The following is a 26,753-nucleotide window of genomic DNA, read 5'->3' on the forward strand; positions in this document are numbered from 1 at the left end:
CTTATGTTTTGGTTTTGAAAATAGCGAAATTAATAGCTTTGTCATTTACAATGCCAATAGTTTTAACTTTCGCAAATGTGACACCTATAGCATTTGTAATGCAATGTGTTGTATTTAAGTGACTTACAAATTACAATTACAAATAACAATGGCTTTTAATTTTTTTAAATAAATAATACTTAAATAAAAGGTATTGTAATTTATAATGGCAATAGCTTAATAGCTTAAACTTTTGTAAATAACTTTTGTGAAGATTATGTTCAGTGTATTTTATTGTGACAAAATCCAAGAACAGAAGTGAAATATCAACATATTTCTGTGACATTTGTAATAAAGCTTGAAACATTGAGAGAACATATTAGAATCAGTTGTTGTTGAATGGTTGCACAGATTGATGCTGTGGTGGCTCTGAATGATGTTGTGGCAGCGACAAGTGATGCTGTGGCGTTCAGTGATGCTGTGGTAGCGCATAGTGATGTTGTGGTGCCCCTGAGTGATGCTGTGGTGGTGCCGAGTGATGCTGTGGTGATGCGATAGATAGTGAGGGCGATAGATAGATAGAGGGAGGGCGAAAGATAGATAGAGGGAGGGCGAAAGATAGATAGAGGGAGGGCGAGAGATAGAGGGGGGGGCGAGAGATAGAGGGAGGGCAAGGGATAGAGGGAGGGCGAGAGAGGGAGGGCGAGAGAGAGATAGAGGGAGGGCGAGAGATTGAGGGAGGGCGAGAGATTGAGGGAGGGCGAGGGATGGAGTGTGGGGCGAGGGATGGAGTGTGGGGCGAGGGATGGAGTGTGGGGCGAGGGATGGAGTGTGGGGCGAGGGATGGAGTGTGGGGCGAGGGATGGAGTGTGGGGCGAGGGATGGAGTGTGGGGCGAGGGATGGAGTGTGGGGCGAGGGATGGATGGATGGAGTGGGGGGATGGATGGATGGATGGAGTGGGGGGATGGATGGATGGATGGAGTGGGGGATGGATGGATGGAGTGGGTGATGGATGGATGGAGTGGGGGATGGATGGATGGAGTGGGGGGATGGATGGATGGAGTGGGGGGATGGATGGATGGGGATGGATGGAGTGGGGGGGATGGAGTGGGGGGATGGGGGGATGGATGGATGGAGTGGGGGGATGGGTGGATGGAGTGAGGGGATGGATGGATGGAGTGGGGGATGGATGGAGTAGGGGGGATGGAGTGGGGGATGAATGGATGGAGTGGGGTGTAGGAAGGTGGATATCTGACTATGGTTACCCCCAAACTTTTTGCCTGGTGTTTAGCTGGTTTTTGACATAGTTGGCCTGGGATCCTGCTATTCAGGGCCCCAGGCTAATTGCTCTCTCCTTAATATGGACTCCATGTACCTTAGGTGCATAACGAAATTGGAACTGGTTCACCTTATTGGCCCCTGTAACAGTGTACCCAGGTACCCAGGGCATAGGTGCTTCCAAGGCCTACCAGGGGCTGCAGCATGTATTGTGCCACCCCTGGCCTGGCCTCCATATTTGACACAACTGGCTGATCACTCAGCTGGGGTAAGTCGGTGTAACCACCCCTTACTTAGGTGTAGTATGCCTATACCTAACCTAAAATGGACACATATGTTCCTATCAGTCACTCCTATGGAAGGCCTCATCAATCCTGGAGGCAGAGTGCTTGGAAATATGTGAGATGGTGCTCTGGCATGAGCTGAGCCTGTCTGCAGCTTTCGGAACCATGTCCTTTAGCTGTTTCATGATATTGCCATACCATATAATCTTAAGTGCATTATGAACCTCGCGGTTAAATGCTATCTTAGGTTTGGCTTTATCAAAACATGTCGAGTAAGGTGTCATACGAATTGGAATACTACCCCCTTGCCAGTTCTGGCGACGGGGGTAGCATTCCACCCTTCTAGAGGGACACGACATGTACCTAGCCTGAACCCCGGTTAAAGTTAAACAGGGCCTTAGCATCACAAAATGGATGCTGCCACCACAGACACAAGTCTGACCTCCTGCTGCTGGGAGTCCTTCCAGCGAGGGCAGCTTGGACAAAGGGTTTCCTGCCTGGGGAGGTGCTAGCACCACTCCAGACAGGATTTTGTGTATTGGGTAGGACAGGGCTGAAAAGAAACAGACATGCCTGGGGCACACAAGGTGTCCCTGTGCATAGGCCAGTTCAAACCGGTGCTGGGGCTTTCCAGCCCCAGTCCTGGCGCGAAACTGGACAAAGGAAAGGGGGTGTAACCACCCCCCTTCCTGGTTCCACCCAGAGGAGGGACCTAGTAGGTGATCCGGCCCCCCAGATTCGAATAAGAGTGGGAGCTGTGTCCTGAGACTTCAGATCATCCTGAATCAACTTGAAATACAGAAGAAGACTGGACTTCGACATTCTGCTGCTCAGAAGACGGAAGAGAATCTCCCTTGTGGCCAAGGAGTGACCACCCTGTGAACACAGGCACCAACCAGCAACTCGACGTCTGCTTTGCCGCCGCCTCCCGCCGGAGCCCGAGCCCAGAGCCTGACAAGACCCAGACTTCTCACAGCCCGATCCACAGTCCCTGCAAAGAAGGGACCCGTGGAGGCACCGAGAGACGTGGGACCGGACATCTTGGAAGACCCCCGAGACGCTGACTGCGCAGCATCAGAGGCACCCTCGACGCTGTGCTTTGGGGTTTGAGAAGCCCTAACCTCGAGCAGCCCTTGCACCAAAGATCAGCCCCCCAGCATCTCCACGATCTGCGTGGGGCCCTTTTGCATCGTGCCACTCGACGCGCCTAACCGTCCACTTGCCACGCGGCTAGTGGCCATCTTGGCGACGAAATCTACAACTTTCACTGCGGGTCTAGTTGCTCCAGACTTGCCCTTGCTCCTGTAAAAAGGAGTACCTGCTCTGACCTTGCTGGTCCGAGTAACAAGCCTTTTTCGATTCCTGCGTGGCTTGCATTAGCCAAGGCCTGTTTGCTTCTATCAAGTCGCCGACACCGCCAACAGCGAGAAGCCTGCGTGGGACAGCTCGTGACCGACTCCTGGACGTCTTCGACCCCTCGTGTCCACGTGGCTGCAGAGAGAAGCTACACCTCGACGCCTGTTTGCACCCGACATCGCCTGGTTCCACTCTGGTTCCACGGTAGTCACTGGCTAGTGACTTTGAACATTGTCCCCTCTGCTTTCAGGTCTTCACCTCTTCAGATCCACCCTTGGATCCACCGGAACTCTTCACATCGAGTCGCCTGCAGCATCTTCAGCTCCAAGCACCATCGACCTGCGTGACGAAACCCGACACTACTTCGACCCTATGCACCCGCTTCCTGTGGGTGAGGTAACTCAGCTCCGCCGGTGTTCCCACACTGGTACACACCTCTAGTGTCTGTGTCTCAAGTTTCAGCTTTCTAGGTCACTCGGAAGGTTCCTTTCTAACTAACTTTGTACTTTTTACGCACCATTGACATTGCATTGGTAAAGCGTGCACTTTCCGCACTGCTTCCGAGTCCCGCGGGCCTTTCCCGACTTCTTCACTGCTAGTCCCGAACAGCTCCAGCGATTCCCCAGGCCCTAGGCCTCTTCACTTTCCCCATAGTGGTTCTTATACCACTATTTTAGTATATGGTTTAGGTGGCCCCTAGGGCTCATCCATATTGTGCAACTTTTGTGTATTTAAACTGTGTTTTGTTTTAACGCATTTGCTTCTGTGCTCATAAAGAGTATCAGGGATATTTGTAGTAATAAATCTATATATATTTTCAATATATATCTGTGTGGTGTCCTTTCATTTGGTATTCAAGGGATTGTGTATGGTAAAACAGCTTGCTTCACATGCCTTTACAGAGTTTAGCCTAAGACTGCTTAGTCCATGCTACCCCTAGGATAGCTTGTCTATAAGGTTGACTTTACAACCTGCACCATAAGGGTTGCTTGGCATGATACAAGGTGATCACTAGAACTAGTGAGCATCATATATCAGGCCAACTTCTCACATGGGGGATGAATGGATGGAGTGGGGGATGAATGGATGGAGTGGGGGGGATGGATGGATGGATGGAGTGGAGGGATGAATGGATGGATGGAGTGGGGGGGGGTGGATGGATGGATGGATGGATGGAGCGGGGGGATGGATGGATGGATGGATGGAGCGGGGGATGGATGGATGGATGGATGGATGGATGGATGGAGTGGGGGGGATGGAGTGGGGGATGGTTGGATGGATGGAGTAGGGGGATGGATGGATGGATGGAGTGGGATGATGGAGTAGGGGGATGGATGGATGGAGTGGGGGGATGGATGGATGGAGTGGGGGGGATGGATGGATGGATGGAGTGAGGGGTTGGATGGAAACACTACAGAAAACATAAGCTCTTGTGAATTAGAAGGCCAAGATTACTATGGGAAGTCAGAGATGCAGGGCTTTAAGTGGGAATAAAAACAAGCAATGGGACCGTGACAGTCAGAAAGGAACACATAATAGTCCTAGGAAGGTCACACGTGCAAACATTTCTATTTTTGAAATTTGTATTCCATCAAAACAAAAAGCATTTATTTTACTGTCTTCTTCATGGACATACGTATGTTTGTATTTATTAAATGTGTGATGTTACTACTTTATTGCCCATGAAACGCGTTCTCTTGTAAGAGCCACCCTTTTCCCCAGGTCTAAAAACGGGTGCTCTGAGAACCTGTTCAACAAACCACAGCAAAGCTCTTCTTGAAGAATTGTATGAGAGTCCCCTTTCTGCCGTTCTCTGTAAACAGTGGACAGCAGAATGAAAATGATGTTACTGTTTGCTTAGCAGATGTCAGACAAAGGATTGGATCATATAATGTTGGAAACAGATAGGGCGCTTCGGCGCTAAAGCGGCACCCGGGGCCATAATCTGTTCTCAATGTCCCGGAGGCGCCAAAACAACCGGGAGGATAATCTGGAGAGCACAAAAAGTGGAGGACAGAGAGGTGAGCCAGACGCTGCCCCTGGTTCACTGAGCGGCCCCCAGTCTGTTTAAGGGACTGCTGTTTGTCTATGCAACTTCCATGTATTCCCCCAACACCACTAGAGTGTTGGAGGTCTGAGGGGCACTGCCCTCGAAATATGTTGATTAAAGCAATTGCGGTGGTACGCTTCTCACTGACCTCATCTGGACTGCGGCGCAGGACGCGCTTAGGGAGGGATGCCAGAAATATAAGCCTCGCAACATTAACAAAACAAAGAAGAAAGCAACCAAAGGGAAGGGAAAGAGTAACACCAGAACGAAGGATAGGGGAAATGACAAGTGTGTTGATGCCATGACTGTAATCCGAAAATAAAAAACAAGTGTGTTGCTGCCATGACTGTAATCCGAAAACAAGATAGGAAACGTTATAAATTAATGATTGACTTCAAGACCTTCAACGTAAGACACTCTCATTAAGATATTCACAGGCTTTCAGCTAATTAGTGTCAGAAAGAAGTTCCCTTTTGGGTACAAACTTGAATCACAGAAACAATCTCTTATCACAACCATTCATTCAGACCGGAGCAAAGAAGGAAATATTAATAAAAAAAACTCTTGACAATTTATTAAATTCATTAAAAACTCATCATTTTAAGACATCAGACATAGTAAAAAACTACACAGGTTATACAAATTAAAAATCTCATTTCAGAAACAATCGAATTGTCATAGGTGGGAAACGTGGCCAAAGAAATTGATGATTTCTATTGGCTTGAGATCAGTGCAATAACCACAAAAGTAATCACACTCAAATGTACAACTACATTTTTTCAGTCAGAGATGTCGTCACCAGGGCTTTATATACTTCTACTCAAAAGGGGCATCGACGCGTTTCGGTGGGCACGGTATTTAGAAGCCAACACCTTCTTCAGGATAATATTGATAGAATCCCACACATATAAAAACCATCTGTAATATAAGAAAGATGTCTTAGCTAGGCATAACCATAACATTTTACACAGTTTAACCATCAACAATTTTTTAAGAAAACAGATCCTATATGCTCCACATTCTAAGTACTATATATCATTCTTACATACATATCCTCTTTGCATATTTCATCAAAGGCCTATGGTCACATTTAAAAATCTCTTATTAGGTAATAATAGACACTATGCAATTTCATGTTTGGCATATGTGTTTCCATGCTAGAGCCAAGTTTTGTCTCACCAACAGAGATCTACTGTAAGAAATGGAGTTACATTAAATACTATCTCCAATGTGCCACTCTTTACCTTATTTCAACGCGGCTCGCAGTCTCACGTTATTTCGGGTTAAAAGTTTAACACCATCAGCATGGCTGTCTAAATATCAAAAGAGAGACAAACTATGAATCCAAAAAGATTCTCGTGTTACAAGGCACCAGAGGGATAATGCGATGTGTATAAGTGCCAAACAAACCTTTAAAATTGGCGCGATCTTAATCTCTTATTCTTTAAAAAACGCTCTTGTGTCCACCAACGGTGCTGTCATCAGATCTAGGGAACAGATAATACTATCAATGAGCTATTATAGGCGATAAATGTTTCTCCCCCCTAGAACAACATTAGTACGGCATTAAAGGCCACCACACAGTGACTACACTGTGGCAGACAGACCAGGTTCCATAACATTACTTCCAACGGAAGCCACGTGTAAAATGCGCAATGGCAGGTATCACGTATTTCTGCCACACGGTTACTAGACTCGCCATTCGTGATACTTGGTTATACATTTTAGCGGTCAAGTATGAGTAAGGGCCCAGTTCTATACTGTTTGCCTCTCACCGACTGACTGTATACGGCATGATAGATGGCCAGTGCTAATGTTATTTGCGCATCACATGCCATCGAAAAATTCACATCTGCCGATAATGATATGTGCAGTACAACCCATTCCTTGTAATATACAGTTATGCACATACTAGCCCCTCCTTTGATAAAGTAACATCCCGCATTACGGCAAATTTCCTAAGAGAGTTCGAATTGGGCATACCTTCCTGGATATATAGGCTAATCAGTTGTATTATAAAGTTCAAAACGAGCACTGGTGAAAAGTCACTCCGCGTGGTGTCGGGTTACTGCTAAATCCCAATCTCAACTGCCAGCGGTCTGCATGTAGACAAAAGAACACAACGATATATGTTACACCGCTATGGCACCGCTAAATAATTAATAGTACCACAGGAAGCCCCCACCCTTGCAATTACCTGATAATGATCTGGACTGCACTCTGTCATGGCACGCGTCTTGTTGGTCAGCCTGTAATCCTTACTACCCCACTATAAATACCCCATATGGCGGCATTACATAGTTCTACTTCCGGTGTCAAACTAATTAGTATCAGTTACCCTGCTTAGAGACGTAACAACTAGAGTGCTAACCAGCGCCACTGGGCACAAAATAACACCCACCAAAGAAAACTGTGAAGAAATTGCCAGCTTCTTTCACTGATAAAGTTGCAAAAATTCATCAATCCTTCATCCAAGTCACAAATCTGCCATCCCTTCTAAACTTTCCCATTGAGCTTACTAATGACCAAATGGACCTAAATAAAACTAATGACAACCATGATCTCACTCAATTGAAAAACAATGCCAATTGGTCTGACTTCAACCTCATGACAGAAAACAAAGTTTTCAATATAATTGCGAACCTAAAGCCTGCTTCCCACACTAATGACCCCCTCCCATCTACAATAGTACAAAATCTCAACCACAACCTTGCCCCATTCTGGACAAAAATCATTAACACGTCTCTTACTTCAGGGTTTGTACCAGACTCCCTTCAACTAGGACAAATCACACACATACTCAAAAAACCAGGGTCAGACCCTAACTATCTCAACAACCTCAGACCTATCTCCAACCTTCTGTTCCTAGCCCAAACTATAGAGAAGTGCATTCTTCAACAACATAACCAACATATAGGTGAATTCTTCCTCCATGACACCTTCCAGTCATGATTCAGGCAATGCTGTAGCACAGAAACTGCCATGTTCTATATCTCAGATTACATCCACAGATCCTTAGATGAAGGTGGCAAATGATTACTCATCCTACTTGACCTATCAGCGGCTTTTGACACTGAAACTCACCCAACATTACATGAGAAACTCAAAATCTGCTTTGGTATTGATGGCATGGTCCTACAATGGTTCACATCTTACTTTCAACACCGGTCGCAAAAATTAAAATCAACTCCTGCCTCCCTAAACCCACACTAGTTATTCTTGGTGTACCTCAAGTCTCAATTCTCTCTCCTGCTCTCTTCGATCTCTTAGTGGAACCCTTTACAATCATCCTGAAGCAAGCAGGGGTAAAATATCACCTATATACTGATGAAACTCAACTCTACTACAAAATCAAATCACCGTTTGACATCCTACACCTCACCGCCACACCAATCAAGATACAAACTTGGATTAATACAAACTACTTAAAGTTGAACCCCAAAAAAACTGAATTAATACTGTTTTCCCCTAAAAGTAACCCCCACCACTCTAAGACTGGCTCAAGAACCTGGATGCCCTAAATTGTTCTCTCACACGGACCAACTCCGTAAAGTCCAAAGACACCACCCTGGAGAAAAAGATTTCACTAAAGGATCACATCAAAAACTCAGCCAAAAGAGCGCTTTACACACTAAAACACCTCAAGAAAAGTAAACCATTAATTCCCCAATGATTTCCAGGAGGTAGTACAATCTCTAGTCCTCTCTGAACCGGACTATGCGAGCACCATCTTCACAAGGACCCTGAAAATTCACCTTGCCCCCCTTAGATCAGTTCTAAACATAATGGCTGGCTCATAACAGGTGTTAAATGGTTTAAACTCATCTCTCCAGCCCTCAAGATCCTCAACTGGCTTCCCATTGAAGGAAGATGTATTAACAAGACTGCCTTCATCACCCACAAAGTTCTTTACACACATACCCCAACTATCTAGACAACAAACTTATGAATGCTGAAAGAAATAGAACTCTGTGAATCTCCAACTTACTTCTTCTCATACTTCCAAAACTGAAAAAGAAATCCACCCAGACTCGCTCTTTTTCTGAAAATGCACCCAGGATATGGAACTCACTCCCTAGAGATCTCTGATACAACCCGTCCTTCTCCTGCTTCAAAAGGAACCTGAAACACCATCTCCTCAACAAATACTTTAACACGCACGCCAACTGAACTATGTTCCAAAAGCTCACTCTCTCTATGGCTCAATCATTTGTGATAGTTGGCTGTTTGATTGTTTCAGCTGTCTAATATGTCATTTACTCCTTTAATTTATGCTGCTCTAATTGTTCCACATATTGAAACCACCTTTTTTACCTAATGATTCTCTTTGTCTCTATTTATGTTTGCTCTTGAATCTAAGTGCCTAGCATCATATGTAAAGCCACGTTATTTTATGTTTTTAATTTTATGTTAAGCGCTCTGATACCTTCGAGTCTAGCTAGCATCATATAAAACTTCTTGGGTTCAGAACTATTCTCAGCATTAATTGATCTTTCCATATTGGAACATTAATACCTTTCAGCGCTTCATTTATCTTAATATCAGCATAACAGTCTTTAAATCTCAGGTTCACTCTTCCGAACCCTACTATATCAATCAATCAATATAAACTTTATTTGGTCTTTGAGATAAAAACCATAATCCATCTATATCGATTTTAATTCCATGATAGACTTCCCCCATGATATTCAATAGTTCACGCTCCCTCATATTAATCATCCTTTCAAACTCATTCAAAAATAATTCCTTAGTGATAATTGAGCATGGCGATCCAAAATTTCCCATAAGAGACAACGTCCTTCCCAGAATGCATATCTGACACATGTCAGAGTCACATCTCTTTGCTCTCCCACATCACATTTTGCATCCTTAGAACAATTGCACTCATCTTATTCCAATTGCACTCATCTTATTCCATTACACCAGCTATTTTGCTCCTTTTAACCTTACTGGAACTATTCGATTTCCAACAAACTTGCTCCAGCTTCTCACAGTTGGTGGGATAACATTTTTATGATGGCAAATGACTCAAACTACCAGACTTAAAACATGCAGCACTTTGCCCTCCCTTTTGTTAACAAAACTCATTGTTTTGCTAATTTACACTGCACGCGCTTGCACCCATAATCTCATCTCTATCCTAATTTACGGTCTTCATCCATGGTTCAGATTGTTCTGTGGTGTTAGCAGTTTAAATCACATCCTGTAGCTTGGCATCGCCCACCACCCATAGTCCTTCTCGGATCTTTTTGCTACAAACATTCCTAACGATTTCATAACTAATCAGTTCGTCTGCCACTTCCCAAAATTGCAAGCCTTCAAAAGTGCACTGAGGGCAGTTAAGAATTTGTTGATGGATTCTCCTTTCATTTATGCTTAGGTCTTAAACTAGAATGTATCCAAATCAATTCTTCCAGTTAGTTTAAGCCTCCCTTCAATACTCAAAAAAGCTTTGTCAAATTCATTAATATCCCCTGCTCTTCCCACAGTACAAAGTGCTGCAGTGTTCTGTAGATAACTTGCCTCTTCGAACCCAAGCAGTGCTGAAAAATGTTTTTATGTGTGTGTTGTGCAGTTTTGCCAGTTTCTATAGGTTTCATCGAGGTCAAAACTCCCCTATCCATCTGGTGTATGGAATTGGAGGTTTGCTCTTTTTTGTAAGATGTTTTAGTGGAGGATCTCAAACAACTGTAGTCTCAATCAATGTCAAAAGGAATATGAATTCAGTAACTCGGTATACTACAAGCAGTTCATTAGATATTTTGTTTTTATAATGTATGTGTTGGACTTGGCCCTTCTGGCAGGTTCACCCCTGAACTTTTTGCCTTTTAGTGTTACCTAATTATAATAATTTCTGGTCTTTGCGCACTTTAGCACTGTGGCGCAGTGTAAAGTACGTGCGCTCTCTGAGTGCGTGTGTGAGTGCGTGTGTGAGATTGGCCTGCCTTCCCATAGGAATGCATGGGGAATGTATGTGTCCATGTTAGTTCCTGATGCGTGGGGAGGGTAGGTGCGAGTTTGGTATGTGCGGACTTGTGTGATTAAATGCTGCGCAATGATGTGTGAGGCGTGAATGTGTCTAGTGTGGAAGTGCCACTTCTAGAAGTTGGCATGTTTGTGTAACTTGTGTCTGGCGTGTGATTGGCTGGAGCTGGCTGGTGAGCCTGGCTCCAGGAGTCGGATGGGTCTGCCCCGGTGGTGAGTGTTGAGATTAGCATGCTGATGTGAGGGAGGGTACTGTTACAATAAATAAGAAAATTCATCAAAAACAAATGGATTAGAAATAAATGAATTGTTCTTCACATCCACTTGTGTTGTAGTCCACTCTTAATCAATAAATAACAATGAATCTTGCACAACCTAAAACAATGATTCGATTGTCTGAATTGTTTCAACTTGAAAGATATGGACAAATAAGTCGACGTTTCGGCCTTGTTGTTGTTATATCCTTAAGGCCATCCTCAGGACAATTCAATCTTTAGAGAGTAGAGACCCCCTTTTCTTGAAGAATATTCGAACAAGAAAAGATGATGGCACCAACGTTTGTTCTAATCTGTCTCGTTCGTAGCGTAGTCTCGAGTTATTTTCTCGCGAGACTACGCTACGAACGAGACAGATTCGAACAATTGGATTTTGAACAAATACGCTGTGGAGACGCTGATTCAAAACGCTGGTCCCACCGTCTTTTTCTTGCTTAAATATTTGAAACTCCAAACGTTGGTGCCATCATCTTTTCTTGTTCGAATATTCTTCAAGAAAAGGGGGTCTCTACTCTCTAAAGATTGAATTATCCTGGGGATGGCCTTAAGGATATAACAACAACAAGGCCGAAACGTCGACTTATTTGTCCATATCTTTCAAGTTGAAACAATTCAGACAATCGAATCATTGTTTTAGGTTGTGCAAGATTCATTGTTATTTATTGATTAAGAGTGGACTACAACACAAGTGGATGTGAAGAACAATTCATTTATTTCTAATCCATTTGTTTTTGATGAATTTTCTTATTTATTGTAACAGTACCCTTCCAAAACAAATATATATAAAGAGATATTGTTTAACAAACATAATACCCGTGTTGCTTTTCTGAGTATTTTGATTACTGTGTCCAAATTAATGGGACAAATTACAACAATAGCAGTTATTAATTTAATTTAGTTGATCAGAAGCATGAAAGTCTATGCGATCAATCACCTGTGATTTAATCTTGTAAAAAAATTCCCTTGTTGTCATCTTTATTGTATCAAACTTTAGCCCAAGCTCGCAAGGGTTTATTGGGTCACCCACCCCTTATAAAACGATGTGAGGGAGGGGCTGCACCTGGGACCTGAATAGGGCTGGTCTTTACCCCCACAATGCTGGCTCTGCCCCCTGTGGTGCGTCTAGTGACCCTAGCAGGGCCAATGAATAGTAAGAGGGGCTGAGCCCATCAGAGTGCTCCCAAACCAGCTGTGTCTGGTTTTGCCCCCACCCTGCACCTTTAGACAAAGGGATTTTCTGTATAAAATGAGGCTGTGACCTCATGTTCAATGTTCTTGTTTCCTGACTTGAATCTACCAGAGGCATGCTGCTGCTGGGGCCCAGGGGAAGGCTTGCCTCCCTGGGCCCTGCCCAGCCCCTGGATGCCCTGCCCATGGACGCTGGAGGATTTCTGGGGACCCTGCTACTGGCTTAATGAGTCCCTGGACCTTGGAGAGACTTTGGGGCTGCCCCAGCACCTTGTGAGTGCTGGCTATAGTTCTTTTTGAGGCCCCTAGTTCTTCCTTCGCTGCATTCCCCTCTGGGAGCGCTGTTTAACTCTTGTAGAGCTGTCCTGGGCGCTGTTGCTACATTATGCCCGCTTATTTTATGATTTACCGGCAGAAGCCTACCCTGCATATTGCCCGCAAATGAATTATTTTTAATACGGGTGCCACCCCGTTTTTTAAATTATTTCACGGGTGCCCACCCCGTTTCTACTATAATTTTATCTTGCGAGGGTGCCCACCCCTCGTAATTGCCCCCGCAAAATCACTGCTGCGGCCGGGCCGCAAACAGGAAGTCAGGCGGCATCGCGCCTGGCTGTAGGCGGGACTTCTGAGTTGCTCCGCCCGCCGCCGACTCAAGACAGGAAGCTGCACGGGTGGAGGTCTCCTGCGGCCTGGGGCTCCCATGAGCTGCGGAGAGCCCCGGGGCCGCCAGCAGCGAGAGAGGAGCGGAGGGGCTCGAGGCACATTGCCGGTGCCTGCCCCGCAGCCTTGGAAAGAGAGAATGCAGCACTACGCTGCTACCCCATCCCCGGAGCCCGGTAAGCGAGGGCTTGGGGTGGTTGCCTTTTTTGTTATCTAGAGCGGTCCCGCTGTTGCGGGCCGCTCCCCTGATGGCCCCATTTGGTTCACGGGCCCGTGGGAGATCCGGGGGCCCGTGTTTGTACCCTGAGCGGACCCGCCGTTGCGGTCCGCCCCACCGCCTCCACGTTTCCTTAATAAGTTACAGAGCCCATGCGGGGCCCCAGTGATGGGGACCCTCATTATCTCCAGAGCCGGCGGGCTCCCACGAACAGGGCATTATTGATTGGGCGGGCCTGTCCTGAAGCGGCCCGCTCCAACGAGGCCAACAGTCATATTAGAGCCCCCCTGAGGGGCATGGGGCATATTTAATGTAGAGCCCGTTTTTGGTCCAACCTGTGTCGCTCCAGAGCCTAGAGGGCTCCAACATGTGTAGTATTGTCTTACCAGAGCCCAGAAGGCTCCCACGGGCACAATATTGATTTGAAGGGCTCAAGGAGCCCGTGCTGAGCCCCGTGGCTCCAACGGTGGGGGGCCTTTCTTTCCTTACGGAGCCAGAGTGCTCCCAGGCGCACAGGGTGTGCAGACCCTAGAGGGCTCCAACAGTTGGCGCAGTTTTGCTCCAATGGGCCGGTGAGGGCCCTGTCGCAGTTTCGTCCTCAGCTGCCCAGCAAGTAGTGGGCAGCTGCACCTTTTAGGTTTTTGCTTCCTAGGGACTTGTTCTCTGGACGCAGGAGTGAGTCGCACTCCTCCATCCCTACCTTGGCCTTCCCCAGCTGCGCAGCACTTAGTGCCGGCTGCAGCGTTTAGGCCCTGTTCTGTCCCTGTCCTCAGCTGCCCAGCAAGTAGTGGGCAGCTGCTACGTTTAGGTTTTTGGCGCAGTGGCACAACCTGGACTTTGTTGTGAGTTATGTGCTTCTTAGGGTGCTAGGAAATGTACTGTGTGTTGTATGTTTTGCGCACCCTGTGTCTGGTACCTCTGAATGTGTTTTTATGCATCATGTACAAAGTTGCTTTCCTACACCGCTGAATGTGTTTTATGCATCATGTGTTTTACCTACACCGCTGAATGTTTTATGCGTCATGTGTCTTCCTTACACCGCTAAATGTGTTTTATGCATCATGTGTTTTACCTACACCGCTGAATGTGTTTTATGCATCATGTGTAAAGCTTCTGACCTATACCCCTAAATGTAGTTCTATGTTTAGGTGGTTGTGTTTCCTAGTATAGTTATGCTAGTAAGTTCATGGTTCCCTGCGTAATATTTTCCAAAGGTGGTTAGGGTTGCGTAGGTGGTACCTTTTACTAGTGGTTACTGGTTGTGTGCTACATTTGCTATTTGGTGCTTAAAACTATCTCCAAGGGCTTGATACTGAGCTTGCCCCCTGACCAGAGTCCCAGGACCAGTGGACTCTATTGTGCCTTCCCTGACAAATTGCTGGGACTTGTCTGATCTCCTTGGGCCGCTGGGGCCTCGCCTGAAGTGTGCCTCGCTCACTCCCCTCTGCAGCTCGTGCCTGGCCGCCCCCGCCTAGAGCCTTGTAAAGCCGTGCTCTGCTCCGCCTGGGCCGCCCGCATCCTGCACCTCTGCAGCTCGTGCCTGGCCGCCCTCATGCCTTGAGCCGCGCCACTCTCCTCTGAGCCGTGTCCGCTTCGCTGGGCCGCCCGCACCCTGCCCCCCTCCTCCTCTGAGCCTCACACCTTGGTCGCCCCAGCCAAATGCTTGTAGCACGCCGGCCGCCCACTCAGGCCTACTGAGGAGATCACTTGCATTATCCTGCGCAACCAGAATGGAAGGTACGGTCCGTATCCGCCACCAGTTATTATATGTTCTATGTTCTTAAAGTGTTACTTCTACAAAGTGCTAATTCTACCAAAAAGCCAGTTCTAAAAGTGCTTATTCCTGACAGTGGTCCAGGTGGCCCTGTCCCATCTACATAATCCCCTGTAAATTCTGCCCGTGCCTCTGGCACAATGTAAAGTGTGTGTTTACTATCTAATGTGTTTTGTAATACAAAGGCTATTTTTACATATACCTTGTGTGGAGTTCCTTTTGTGGGCGGCCTGGGATGTTGTTGCTGGTGGGTGCGTGCGCAAATACTTAACTTACATTGCCCCGGGATAAGCCTTACTGCTCGTGTCACATTGCCTAGAGGGTGAGCAGGGGTTATCTTTGTCGTGTAACTCCCTTGCCCTGACTAGAGTGGTGGTTTCTGCCTGACTTTGGCGCAAGCCTCAGCCAACTGGAAATCCCATTTCTAACAGTTTGCATATCACAGACAAATCAATCAGGATTTATAAAGCACAGCTAATCATACAATAGGATATTCTGTCACTTTCAGGCCCCGGTGATGTATTACAACAGCCATTGATAGCCATTTGGAATTCCGGAGGTGAGGTGATTGTCAAGAGGTGCGTGGGGAGGCTGTTCCAGAACTTTGCAGCGATGTGGGAGAAGGAGCATCCTCCACCTTTGCTTCAGTAGATGCGGGGAATATGTGAAAGTGAATGGAAGATGGATGGTAGTCTTCTCAATGATTGGTGGATGTTCAGGCGGTGGTTAATGTAGTCAGGTCCTTGGTTGTGTAGAACCTTGTGTGCGTGGGTTAGCAGCTTGAATTGGTATCTCTTCTGTACCGGGAGCCAGTGGAGTTTCCTAAGGTGGGAAGCCGATGGAGAAGAAAGAGTACTTGAGATTTTATTCTACAATCATTTGACTGTGTGCATATCACTGAAGAATATATGTTTTATTGTTCAAATATGCAACAATTTGTGTGCATGTCAGAGCAACTTGCTCGCTTGAAAAGCAATGTAACCCAGTACTTAAAGTTTACCGGTATCCGCATTATAGCAAACTGAGTTTTCCTACCAGACACAAATAAGGCTATTGTGCCACATGCTAAATCTATAATAATTTTTTTATTGATAGTGATCTCCGGTGGTACTAATCCTCCTGCGCCATGACACCACCCTCTGAAAATACTTAGCGGTGAAGCAACCGAGCTGTGTTGGTATCCAAAAATTAATGTCTGTTAGGATGCTGCTCTGATGGAATCTGTCCTTGCTTTTCAGCAGCAATTCCAAATGTGAAAAGAATAATGAAAATAGCCTTAATGCCAAATGCAGGTTCATTGAACAGACTGTACCAACCTTTGTGCTCAGTCTGACAATAAGGCCCAGTCTGTCATTCGTCTCTAGTGAAAAAACAATGTCCAGAGATCAGTGGCGTAACAAAACTTAAGGGGGCCCCCCTGCGAAGTACATAGAGGGCCCCCCGCGGCCTGGCCCGCCACTTACCACTTAGCACCACAGCCCAAAAATCTTATACCCCGTTTGTAACATTGCCAAGAGTAGATTATTTAACTGAGACAGCAATCAGAGCAATGCCAAGAAGCGATCCTATTGCCTCAGGAACTGCCTATCGCTAAAGAACGAAGAACAACCATGAAGGGTCTGAGTTAGAATTTATATTGATGGACAAACTTGAGACTTTGAAAGTCTAACCTAAACCTGCAATTTCACAGACTTGACTGACAATATACATGAGTGCACAAGCTATAAAACAGTATCCTGCCAACTCCAAGAGAAATAAATGCAAATTATCTGCATGCCACACACTTATGACTGTCAAGCGTTGTGCATGATAATAAATTCAACTGAGGGTCAACTGAGGAAGCAATTTCAATTTCTACCTTCATGTCTTTATGAGGAAGCAGGACAACAACAGACAATCAAGAGGCAGAGGATAAAAACTGCTTGGATGTTTCAGAACATTGATGCAGGTGTTTTTCAGTTCGAAGTTATTATTTCTATTGCAAGCAATGCTAATTACAAGATTTAAGGCCTACGTATTACAAGCAAGTGCAATCAACACCATAAATAGCACAGAATATAGAGTACAAATAAACCATATCAGCAAGTACCTAATTACAGAATCTATACCAACTGTAGCTGGTAAAGCAAAGGGAAAAGTGCAAACACTTTCAAAGTGCATAATAAAGCAATGATAGTCCAGCAATATACAAAAAATCAAGCATTTTTTGTAAAACAATCCCCCTTTCTTCTTGCATCAAGGTGACCCAGGGTCGTCCCTTGTCTGTGTCTCCCAGTGTATTCCCACGTTTCTGTCAATCCATGAATCCTGGTGCAGGTGTCTCCCAGTTTCTGTTTATGTCTCCCAGTGTCTGTGCCTTCCAGTGTTTGTGTCTGCCTGTGCTTGTGTCTGCCAGTGCTTGTGTCTGCCAGTGTCTGTGTCCTCCAGTGTTTGTCTCCCAGGGTCTTCCCTTCTCTGTGTCTCCCAGAGTTCATGTCTCCCAGTGTCTTTCCTTGTCTGTGTCTCCGAGTGTTCGTGTCTCCCAGTGTCTTTCCTTATCTTTGTCTCTCAGTGTTCGTGTCTCCCAGTGTCTTTCCTTCTCTGTGTCTCTCAGTGTTTGTGTCTCCCAGTGTCTTTCCTTCTCTGTGTCTCTGTGTTCGTGTCTCCCAGTGTCTTTCCTTCTCTGTGTCTCTCAGTGTTCGGATCTCCCAGTGTCTTTCCTTCTCTGTCTCTCAGTGTTCGTGTCTCCCAGTGTCTTTCCTTATCTATGCCTCTCATTGTTCGTGTCTCCCAGTGTCTTTCCTTATCTATGCCTCTCATTGTTCGTGTCTCCCAGTGTCTTTCCTTATCTATGCCTCTCATTGTTCGTGTCTCCCAGTGTCTTTCCTTATCTGTGTCTCTCAGTGTTCGTGTCTCCCAGTGTCTTTCCTTATCTGTGTCTCTCAGTGTTCGTGTCTCCCAGTGTCTTTCCTTATCTGTGTCTCTCAGTGTTCGTGTCTCCCAGTGTCTTTCCTTATCTATGCCTCTCATTGTTCGTGTCTCCCAGTGTCTTTCCTTATCTATGCCTCTCATTGTTCGTGTCTCCCAGTGTCTTTCCTTATCTATGCCTCTCATTGTTCGTGTCTCCCAGTGTCTTTCCTTATCTGTGTCTCTCAGTGTTCGTGTCTCCCAGTGTCTTTCCTTATCTGTGTCTCTCAGTGTTCGTGTCTCCCAGTGTCTTTCCTTATCTGTGTCTCTCAGTGTTCGTGTCTCCCAGTGTCTTTCCTTATCTATGCCTCTCATTGTTCGTGTCTCCCAGTGTCTTTCCTTATCTATGCCTCTCATTGTTCGTGTCTCCCAGTGTCTTTCCTTCTCTGTGTCTCTCAGTGTTCGTGCCTCCCAGTGTCTTTCCTTCTCTGTGTCTCTCATTGTTCGTGTCCTTCAGTGTCCATGTCTCCCAGTGTCTTTCCTTATCTGTGTCTCTCATTGTTCGTGTCTTCCAGTGTCTTTCCTTCTCTGTCTCTCCCAGGGTTTGTGTCTCCCAGTGTCTTTCCTTCTCAGTGTCTCCCAGTGTGCGTCTCCCAGTGTCTTTCCTTCTCAGTGTCTCCCAGTGTGCGTGTCTCCCAGTGTCTTTCCTTCTCAGTGTCTCCCAGTGTGCGTGTCTCCCAGTGTCTTTCCTTCTCTGTGTCTCTCAGTGTTCGTGTCCTTCAGTGTCCATGTCTCCCAGTGTCTTTCCTTATCTGTGTCTCTCATTGTTCGTGTCTTCCAGTGTCTTTCCTTCTCAGTGTCTCCCAGTGTGCGTGTCTCCCAGTGTCTTTCCTTCTCAGTGTCTCCCAGTGTGCGTGTCTCCCAGTGTCTTTCCTTCTCTGTGTCTCCCAGTGTTCGTGTCTCCTTGTGTCTTTCCTTTTATATGTCTCCCAGTGTCTTTCCTTATCTGTGTCTCTCAGTGTTCGTGTCTTCCAGTGTCCCTGTCTCCCAGTGTCTTTCCTTATCTATGCCTCTCATTGTTCGTGTCTCCCAGTGTCTTTCCTTCTCTGTGTCTTTCAGTGTTAGTGTCTCCCAGTGTCTTTCCTTCTCTGTGTCTTTCTGTGTTAGTGTCTCCCAGTGTCTTTCCTTATCTATGCCTCTCATTGTTCGTGTCTCCCAGTGACTTTCCTTCTCTGTGTCTTTCAGTGTTAGTGTCTCCCAGTGTCTTTCCTTATCTGGGTCTCTCAGTGTTTGTGCCTCTCAGGGTCTTCCCTTGTCTGTGTCTCCCAGTGTTTTGCCTTATTTTTTGCTATTGTACCTCGCATCAACAAAACAACCATGGGAGGAAGATCCTTCTCCTACCTGGCAGCTATAACCTGGAACTCACTTCGCACTCACCTTCGCCGCACTCAGAACCACCTAGCATTCAGAAAGCAACTCAAAACTTGGATATTCGACAAGTAACTCCCCACCCCTCTTCAAGCGCCTTGAGACCCTCTGGGTATGTAGCGCGCTATATAAATTATTTGACTTGACTTGACTTATTTGTGTCTATTCATGAAACCTAGTGCAGGTGTCTCCCAATGTCTGCTTATGTCTCCCAGTGTCTATGTCTTCCAGTGTTTTCCCTTGTCTGTATCTCCTAGTCTTCGTGTCTTCCAGTGTCTCTTCGAGTCTCCCAGTGTCTGTGTTTTCCTGTGCTTGTGTCCCGCAGTGATTTCCCAGGTTTTTGTCTATCCATGAATTCTAGTGCAAGTGTCTCACAGTGTCTGTTGGCGTCTCCCAGGGTCTGTGTCTTCCAGTGTCTTCCCTTGTCTCAAGTCCCCCCTCAGCACACAGCAGCCGCTGCATTGGTTTGACTGTACTCAAACAGCATTTGTTAAATAAAACAACGTTTTTTTAAACTGTCTGAAACTTCAGGCATTTAAAAAAACGTTATTTTCTTTAACAAATGCTGTTTGAGAACAGTCAAACCAATGCAGCGACTACTGTGTGCTGAGGGGGCCCCGATTAAAATTCGAAATCATGCAGGAGATTGTGCCGTAGACGTAGTTTAAACGTAACGCCGCACGCTTGCGGATTTCATGATTTCAATCACCTGGAGGGCGAGTTCACCCAGGGACAGACACCTCTTAGAAATATAATGTCATAACTGCCAGGCGGCCTGCTCCATCTGAGACACACTCAATCAGTGCAAGACACCACTTTTCATGTAGGGAGAGATATGCCCGGGTGTGTGACAGGAAACACAAAACTACCCGCGTTGATTGCTAATTGGATTGAACTAGCTGTAGCGTCACACGTCTTTTCAGAATTCCACTGTCGAAAATCAGGCAACAGTGAGAGAGGAGAGGGGAGGGGACTTCGGACCCAAATACTCAAACAAATACCTTCCTGTAACTATCCAGAGAAGTGCCCGTATCCCCTAGGGGTCATGACCCCCACCCTTCGTTGTAGACAATCAGGCAATGCCTGTGAGCAACACAAAGATACATAATACATCACACAGCACAGTCACAGAGATGTGCATTTATACAGATCTGGAGACTGCGGAACAGCTTCACCATGCACTCAAGTACTGCTGTAGTCAGTGTGTCAAGGACCCGGTACAATGAAAAAAGGGTCCCCTGGCCACTGTCTACTTGTGAAATATAGCAACATTACGGGTTCAGTGAGCCTTTCGGGCCTTTGGGCCCCGGTGTCACTGCACCTGCTGCACCCAATGAAAGCTCCACTCCAGCAAATATTTGTGAATTCTGTTTGGGGGAAGATACTGGGAGACACCTATACTAGGATTCATGGATAGACACAAACATGAGAAAACACTGGAAGACACAATCACTGGGAGACAGACAAGGGAAGACCCTGAGAGACACTAACAGACACTGGGAAACATCTACCCTAGGATTCATGGATAGACACAGACAAGGGAAGACACGAACATTGAGAGACACAGATAAGGCAAGACTCTGGGAGACACAGAGGAGGAAGACCCTGGGAAACACAAACAGACACTGTGAGACACATGCACTAGGATTCATGGATAGACACAAACCTGGGAAAACACTGGAAGACATAAGGACTGGAAGACACAGACCCTGGGAGACTCAAAGAGACACTAGCAGACAAGAAGACTAGGAGATACAGACAAGGGAAGACACTGGAAGACACAGACCCTGGGAGACAAAAACAGACACTGTCAGACACCTGCGCTAGAATTCATGGATAGACACAAACCTGGGAAAACACTCTGAGACACAAACACTGGAAGACACAGACACTGGGAGACTCAAAGAGACACTGGGAGACACGAAGACTAGAAGTTACAGACAAGGGAAGACACTGGAAGACATAGACACTTGGAGACATAAACAGACACTGGGAGACACCTGCACTAGGTTTCATGAATAGACACAAATAAGGCAAAACACTGGGAGACACAGACAAGGGAAGACCCTGAGAGGCACAAACACTGAGAGACACAGATAAGGAAAGACACTGGGAGACAAACCCTGGGAGAGACCGAGAAGGAAAGACACTGGGAGACACGAGCAATGAGAGACACATATAAGGAAAGACACTGGGAGACATGGGCACTGGGAGACATGGACACTGGAAGACACAAACACTGAGAGACACAGATGAGGCAAGACACTGGGAGACACGAACACTGAGAGACACAGATAAGGAAAGACACTGGGAGACACGAACAATGAGAGGCATAGATAAGGAAGGTAGAATTTGAAATTGCTTCCTCAGTTGACGTTATTATCATGCACAACGCTTGACAGTCACAAGTGTGTGGCATGCAGATAATTTGCGTTTATTTCTCTTGTAGTTTGCAGGATACTGTTTTGTAGCTTGCGTACTCATGTGCATTGTCAGTCAAGTCTGTAAAATTGCAGGTTTAGGTTAGACTTTCAAAGTTTCAAGTTTGTCCATCAATATAAATTCTAACGTGGACCCTTCATGGTTGTTCTTTGTTCTTTAGCAATAGCCAGTTCATGAGACAATATGATCGCTCCTTGGCATTGTTCTGATTGCTTTCTTAGTTAAACAATCTACTCTTGGCAATGTTACAAATGGGGTATTTTATATTTTAAGAGTGTTTCCGACTTTCTTATTAGCACTTTGAACAAGACAATATAGAAGCATTTTATTAAAGGTTTCAAATCAAAATAGATCAGATTTTTGGGCTGTGGTGCTAAGTGGTGGGCCGGGCCGCCGCTCCACCCCCTATTTTCTTCGCAGGGAGGGGGGGTGAGCCTTAAGTGTTGTTACACTACTGCTGCGGGGGCCTTTGTTACGCCCCTGAGCGCGGTGTGGCGTTACATTTAAACTACGTCTACGGCACAATCTCCTGCATGATTTCGAGTTTCAGTCGGGCCCCCTCATCACACAATAGTCGCTGCATTGGTTTGACTGTTCTCAAACAGCATTTGTTAAAGAAAATAACGTTTTTTTAAATGCCTGAAGTTTCAGACAGTTTAAAACAACGTTCTTTTATTTAAAAAATTCTGTTTGAGTACAGTCAAACCAATGCAGCGGCTACTCTGTGCTGAGGGGGCCCCTCGAGCTGCCCCCCCCCCCCGCAATGCGTGGGCCTTTGTTGCGCCCCTGCCAGAGATGGGAGGGAGTAAAAACGGTATTTAAAGCAGCATAGTGTCAACTGATCACCAGTCACATGGAATGTAAATGTTAAAAGTAGCATCTTTGTAGCAGAGTGCACAAGGAAAGCCAAGTAAGACTACAGATCAGGAAAAGTATGCTGCTACATGTAAACCAACTATTGAAATTCATCACCAGCACAGCCATATATTTAATTCGCACCTTAATTTACCACCCTGTGACACAGCTCTAGTTGTTTTGGCACTGAGCATGCCTACCTTGATTTGACCATCTTTACTATCATGAAGCAAGCAGTTATACTTGGTGACACATTTCTTTGGGTGTCCAAAACCTACACTCTAAATGAATGGCTGATAAATTTCTCATGGAGTATGTCAGCAACTAAGCTTACTTAAGAGTTCTTGTAAAGCAAAAACTAAATTGGAAGATTCATATCTCCAAATTAAAAGCCAGATGCAGAGGTATTACCCGTGGAATAAAATAATATCTTGTCTGCTTATGTGTCAGAAACATTCGCCTTTGCCCTGAATAAAGCAGATTCCAAATTGTTCCCAGGTCTATTATATGGATCCAGTCTCTTTCCCAGCAAGTCACATTTAAAGCTTGAATTTTTTTTTATAGATTGTCTTCATGCACAATTAAGTTTGAAACCTTTGGCTCCATATTGCTTTGCTGAGTCAGACTTGAGTTTGGATTATTCCCATTAGCAGCCCTCACCAGTGGGGGCTGGTAATTCGAGCAAGGGGTTGGGTGGGCCACACACGCACACTTCTACTTACTGACATGTCTACATGCACACTCACCCATACCCATCCATTCATAAGGGTGCACACACCCATTCACAGCACACATGCAGAAATACACATACATACACACACACACCAAACATTAAAAAAAAAAAAAATACCGGGCCACAAGTTTGATCTTTGGTGGTGACATAGAAGTTTGACGCTTGCTGGAGGATTGGGACTGACATCTCCTCATTGGATGACCTTGTTATGCTTCAGCCAATGAGTGGAGGTGGCAGTCCCTTACTCATCACGGATTGGAATGGGGTCAGTGAGACTTCTAACCACACCCCACTCTGATGAGGCGTCACTGATGGAAATCTTTGCTGGGCACTTCATGGCTTAAAATGGAAGCGCCCAGGCCTGAGTCTGTTGGTGATGCACTCCCTCGCCCTGAGAGAGAGGACCCCTAAGTGCTGGGTTGAGGAAGTCACCCCCCCCCCCCCCAGTGCCTTAAAACCTTCAGTCCAGCTCAGTGAGCCCGGCTCCTGCTCATTTAGCGCATGTACAGCGCCTGGGCGCCTGATCTGAACATGAAGAATATCTCTCACTCTGACCTTGGCTAAGCCTGACAGACACCCTTCATGTTTGTCAAGGGGGGGTGGGCTCACCCCTTAAGGATGAGCCACTACTGGCCTTAACCAATATCCTGTAACCAGATGCATCAAATTGTGGATGGTAGTGAAAAGCATACATTGAGTACTCTGATTTGTTGGGATGCTTTTAATAGTAAAACAAACTTACTCATCTACTGAACAATAAATATATACCTGAAAACTGTAGTTTAATAGATGGCACATTTTAAAGCTCTAACACTTTGTTCATCTTGTACAATTCAAACTATACACAACTGTGAGACATGCTTATGTAAATTGCAATCTCATAGCTGGAGTTAACAATACTTTGTTCTGACTTTGTCTTTTGTACATTCCTTTCTTACAAACTGAGGGGGGTGGCACTTTCAGCAAATGATAGGGTATATCACTTTTGTTACAAGGCACTAGCCTCAGTGGATCATATTGTTTATGTTCAAAACTGCTTGATCTTCATAAAAGCATTCTACAGCCAATTCTTTTTTTGGGATGGTTAGGGAGCTCTGGGTTGTACCTCCTTTTTGTGGGCCGCTGTTTATAGGTGTGTGGCATATGATTCCCACATACATACATTATCCCATTCTAATTGGGTGATTGGTATTTTTAGTACAATCATGCTGCCGCTAAGAATCTGCATCATTAGAATGGATAGTATAGGGAAAAGATGAGAAAAAGTATGTTAAATTGGTGTCTCCTGTTGGTATGTGGTGATGTGGGGGAATTCTTTAAAATCCCTTCTTTCTTGCAAAATGTGTGTGTATCTTAGTGTTTAAAATGTGGAAGGATATGCTCAGAGTTTGTTCTAATGGCAAAGCAGGGCTAGAACGTCTGATATGATTGCAGAAGAGGACCTGTTTGTTGAGTCAGGAAAGTTGATGCAGAAAATGTCTGGTGGTGGATATTCTGAAGGAATCCTTGATTACAGGTAGTATTCTCAACTAGAGGGCCTCTCTTGCCTTTTCCTGGTGTCAAAAGCAAATATGGAAGGAGTTTTTGTAAAAGTAAAGTGAGATGGAAGTGTAAGTATGTTGTGTAGTGGTCACTGGTAAGGCTCATAGGTGGTTACCAATAGTGGTAGATTGGATGACTGTGGAATGCGTTATTGTGTACTGGAGATGTCTTTGGTTGTGAGTTCTGGTAATGTTTTCTTTGTGTTTAGCATAATTGAAGAGAGAAACAAACAAAGACATGCATATGTAATTGTTAAAGTAGCAATGAAAACATTTCTGCTTTGATCTTTAATATGAATTTGAATTGTATTCCTGAGTTCTATTGAATGATTTCTCTTTTATTTGATGTAGGTCCGTATTCAGACTGTGCCCGCTACTCATCTCCAACAAAGCACAGCAGCTGGCTCATCCAAACCGGTCTCCACTGTTGTAGTTGCCACTGCTCCATCACCAAAGCAGGCACCAGATCATTTGTGAACAGAGTGTTTGCTAGAAGCCATATGCTGCTTTACAGTTCAACCTCATCTGGAGCCAATCCACCACTGTTGAACATTTATACGCTAAAATTTCAAACTTTATACACTGAGTGGTGAGAGATAGCCATGTTCCTAGAATGAACTGAAGAAGATTTTTCAATCTCCATTTGACCAGCTGGCATTAAAGATTGATCCGGATGCCGAGAGCCGTGTTTGGAGATTTAAACGCACAGTTACAGGATTATCGAATCTTAAAATGTTGATTTTGGCCCTTTGTACCTCCAACAACTGCCACCCAAAAGATCCATGTTGTTCATACTTTGTGTATAGTATATAATGAACATGGCCACCTGCTTTGTAAGGATCTGATTTACTGATTATCTCAATACTAAGTGCATAACTTATTACTCAGATTGTGGCTATTTTCTTGAGACTGCACTCGCATTACAGGTTCAAAGCTTTCTTCTGAGTTTCTGAGCCTTGGTTTCTGTTCACTTCTGCATTCATATTTCAGATTTCATCTCTAGTACTTGCGATTTAGGTAAATTGCCCAGTTTAGTAAGTGCTTTCTCTGAATTTACCATTAAGGAACGTGTTGCTGCCTACTTAAAAACACATTGGTGTAATTTTTTGTAATTTTCATCAAGAGATCAAATTAGAGCCTACTAGATTGTTGTGAAAAAATACATTTTATACATGCACACAAAATGTAGATTTGCAACTAATGAAGCAATAATGTATCCCTTTCCATCGTTGCAGTTCCCAAATTCCTAACTCAATTTTATTTTCTATGAACAGCAAATGCTCCCCCCATGTCCAGTATCCAAAAAGACATTTCAAAATTTCTTTTTTTACCTTTTTTGTTAATCAAAAACATTTACACGACATGAGAGGGAGTATGTTCTGAGTTTTTAAGATATCCAATTTTAATCAAACTTATTTTACATTTCACTAAGAAAGGTTTGTTTCCTTGGAGAAGCGTGGCTCAGTGGTTAGAGGCGGCAGACCCGGAAGCTGAGATCAGCCGTGGACCAGGGTTCGATTCCCCGCCTCGGCGGGTCTCGGGCTCAAAAATTCCACGGACTCGATAATTCTCGCTCCGGTGCCTACTCGACTCACGGGGTCACACTCTGCGACTCTGGGCAATAGCTTGCTTAATCTCCACTACGGCCCCTCGCGGCGGGATGCCTGGCTTTCACCTTGTGAATTCCCTGCCGGGGTTTCTCACAGGGGAATACCAGGACGGGTTCCCTAAGCAAGCGCCTTGAGACCCCTGGGTGATTAGTGCGCTATATAAATCGAAATACATTTACATTTACATTTAACCCAGAGCTTTCCAAAC

The 26,753-nt window shown here is 45.3% G+C and overlaps 1 protein-coding gene across 3 annotated transcripts in view; it reads left to right on the forward strand.

The window, feature by feature from the left end:
- Positions 1-25,873, forward strand: part of NFRKB (nuclear factor related to kappaB binding protein) — a 1,053,863-nt gene extending 1,027,990 nt beyond the window's left edge. For 2 of the 3 annotated variants that reach the window (XM_078681973.1, XM_078681974.1), the window contains exon 26: positions 25,287-25,818. In XM_078681973.1, the coding sequence (XP_078538099.1) occupies positions 25,287-25,412 (126 nt within the window). In that variant the 3' untranslated portion in view covers positions 25,413-25,818. Of the gene's footprint in view, positions 1-25,286 lie in introns of all 3 variants that reach the window. The other variant, XM_078681971.1, reaches the window with a different exon arrangement.
- The last annotated feature ends 880 nt before the right edge of the window (positions 25,874-26,753 follow it).

Source organism: Lissotriton helveticus, chromosome 3_1, assembly GCF_964261635.1.
Source record: "Lissotriton helveticus chromosome 3_1, aLisHel1.1, whole genome shotgun sequence".
NCBI classification, from domain to species: domain Eukaryota; kingdom Metazoa; phylum Chordata; class Amphibia; order Caudata; family Salamandridae; genus Lissotriton; species Lissotriton helveticus.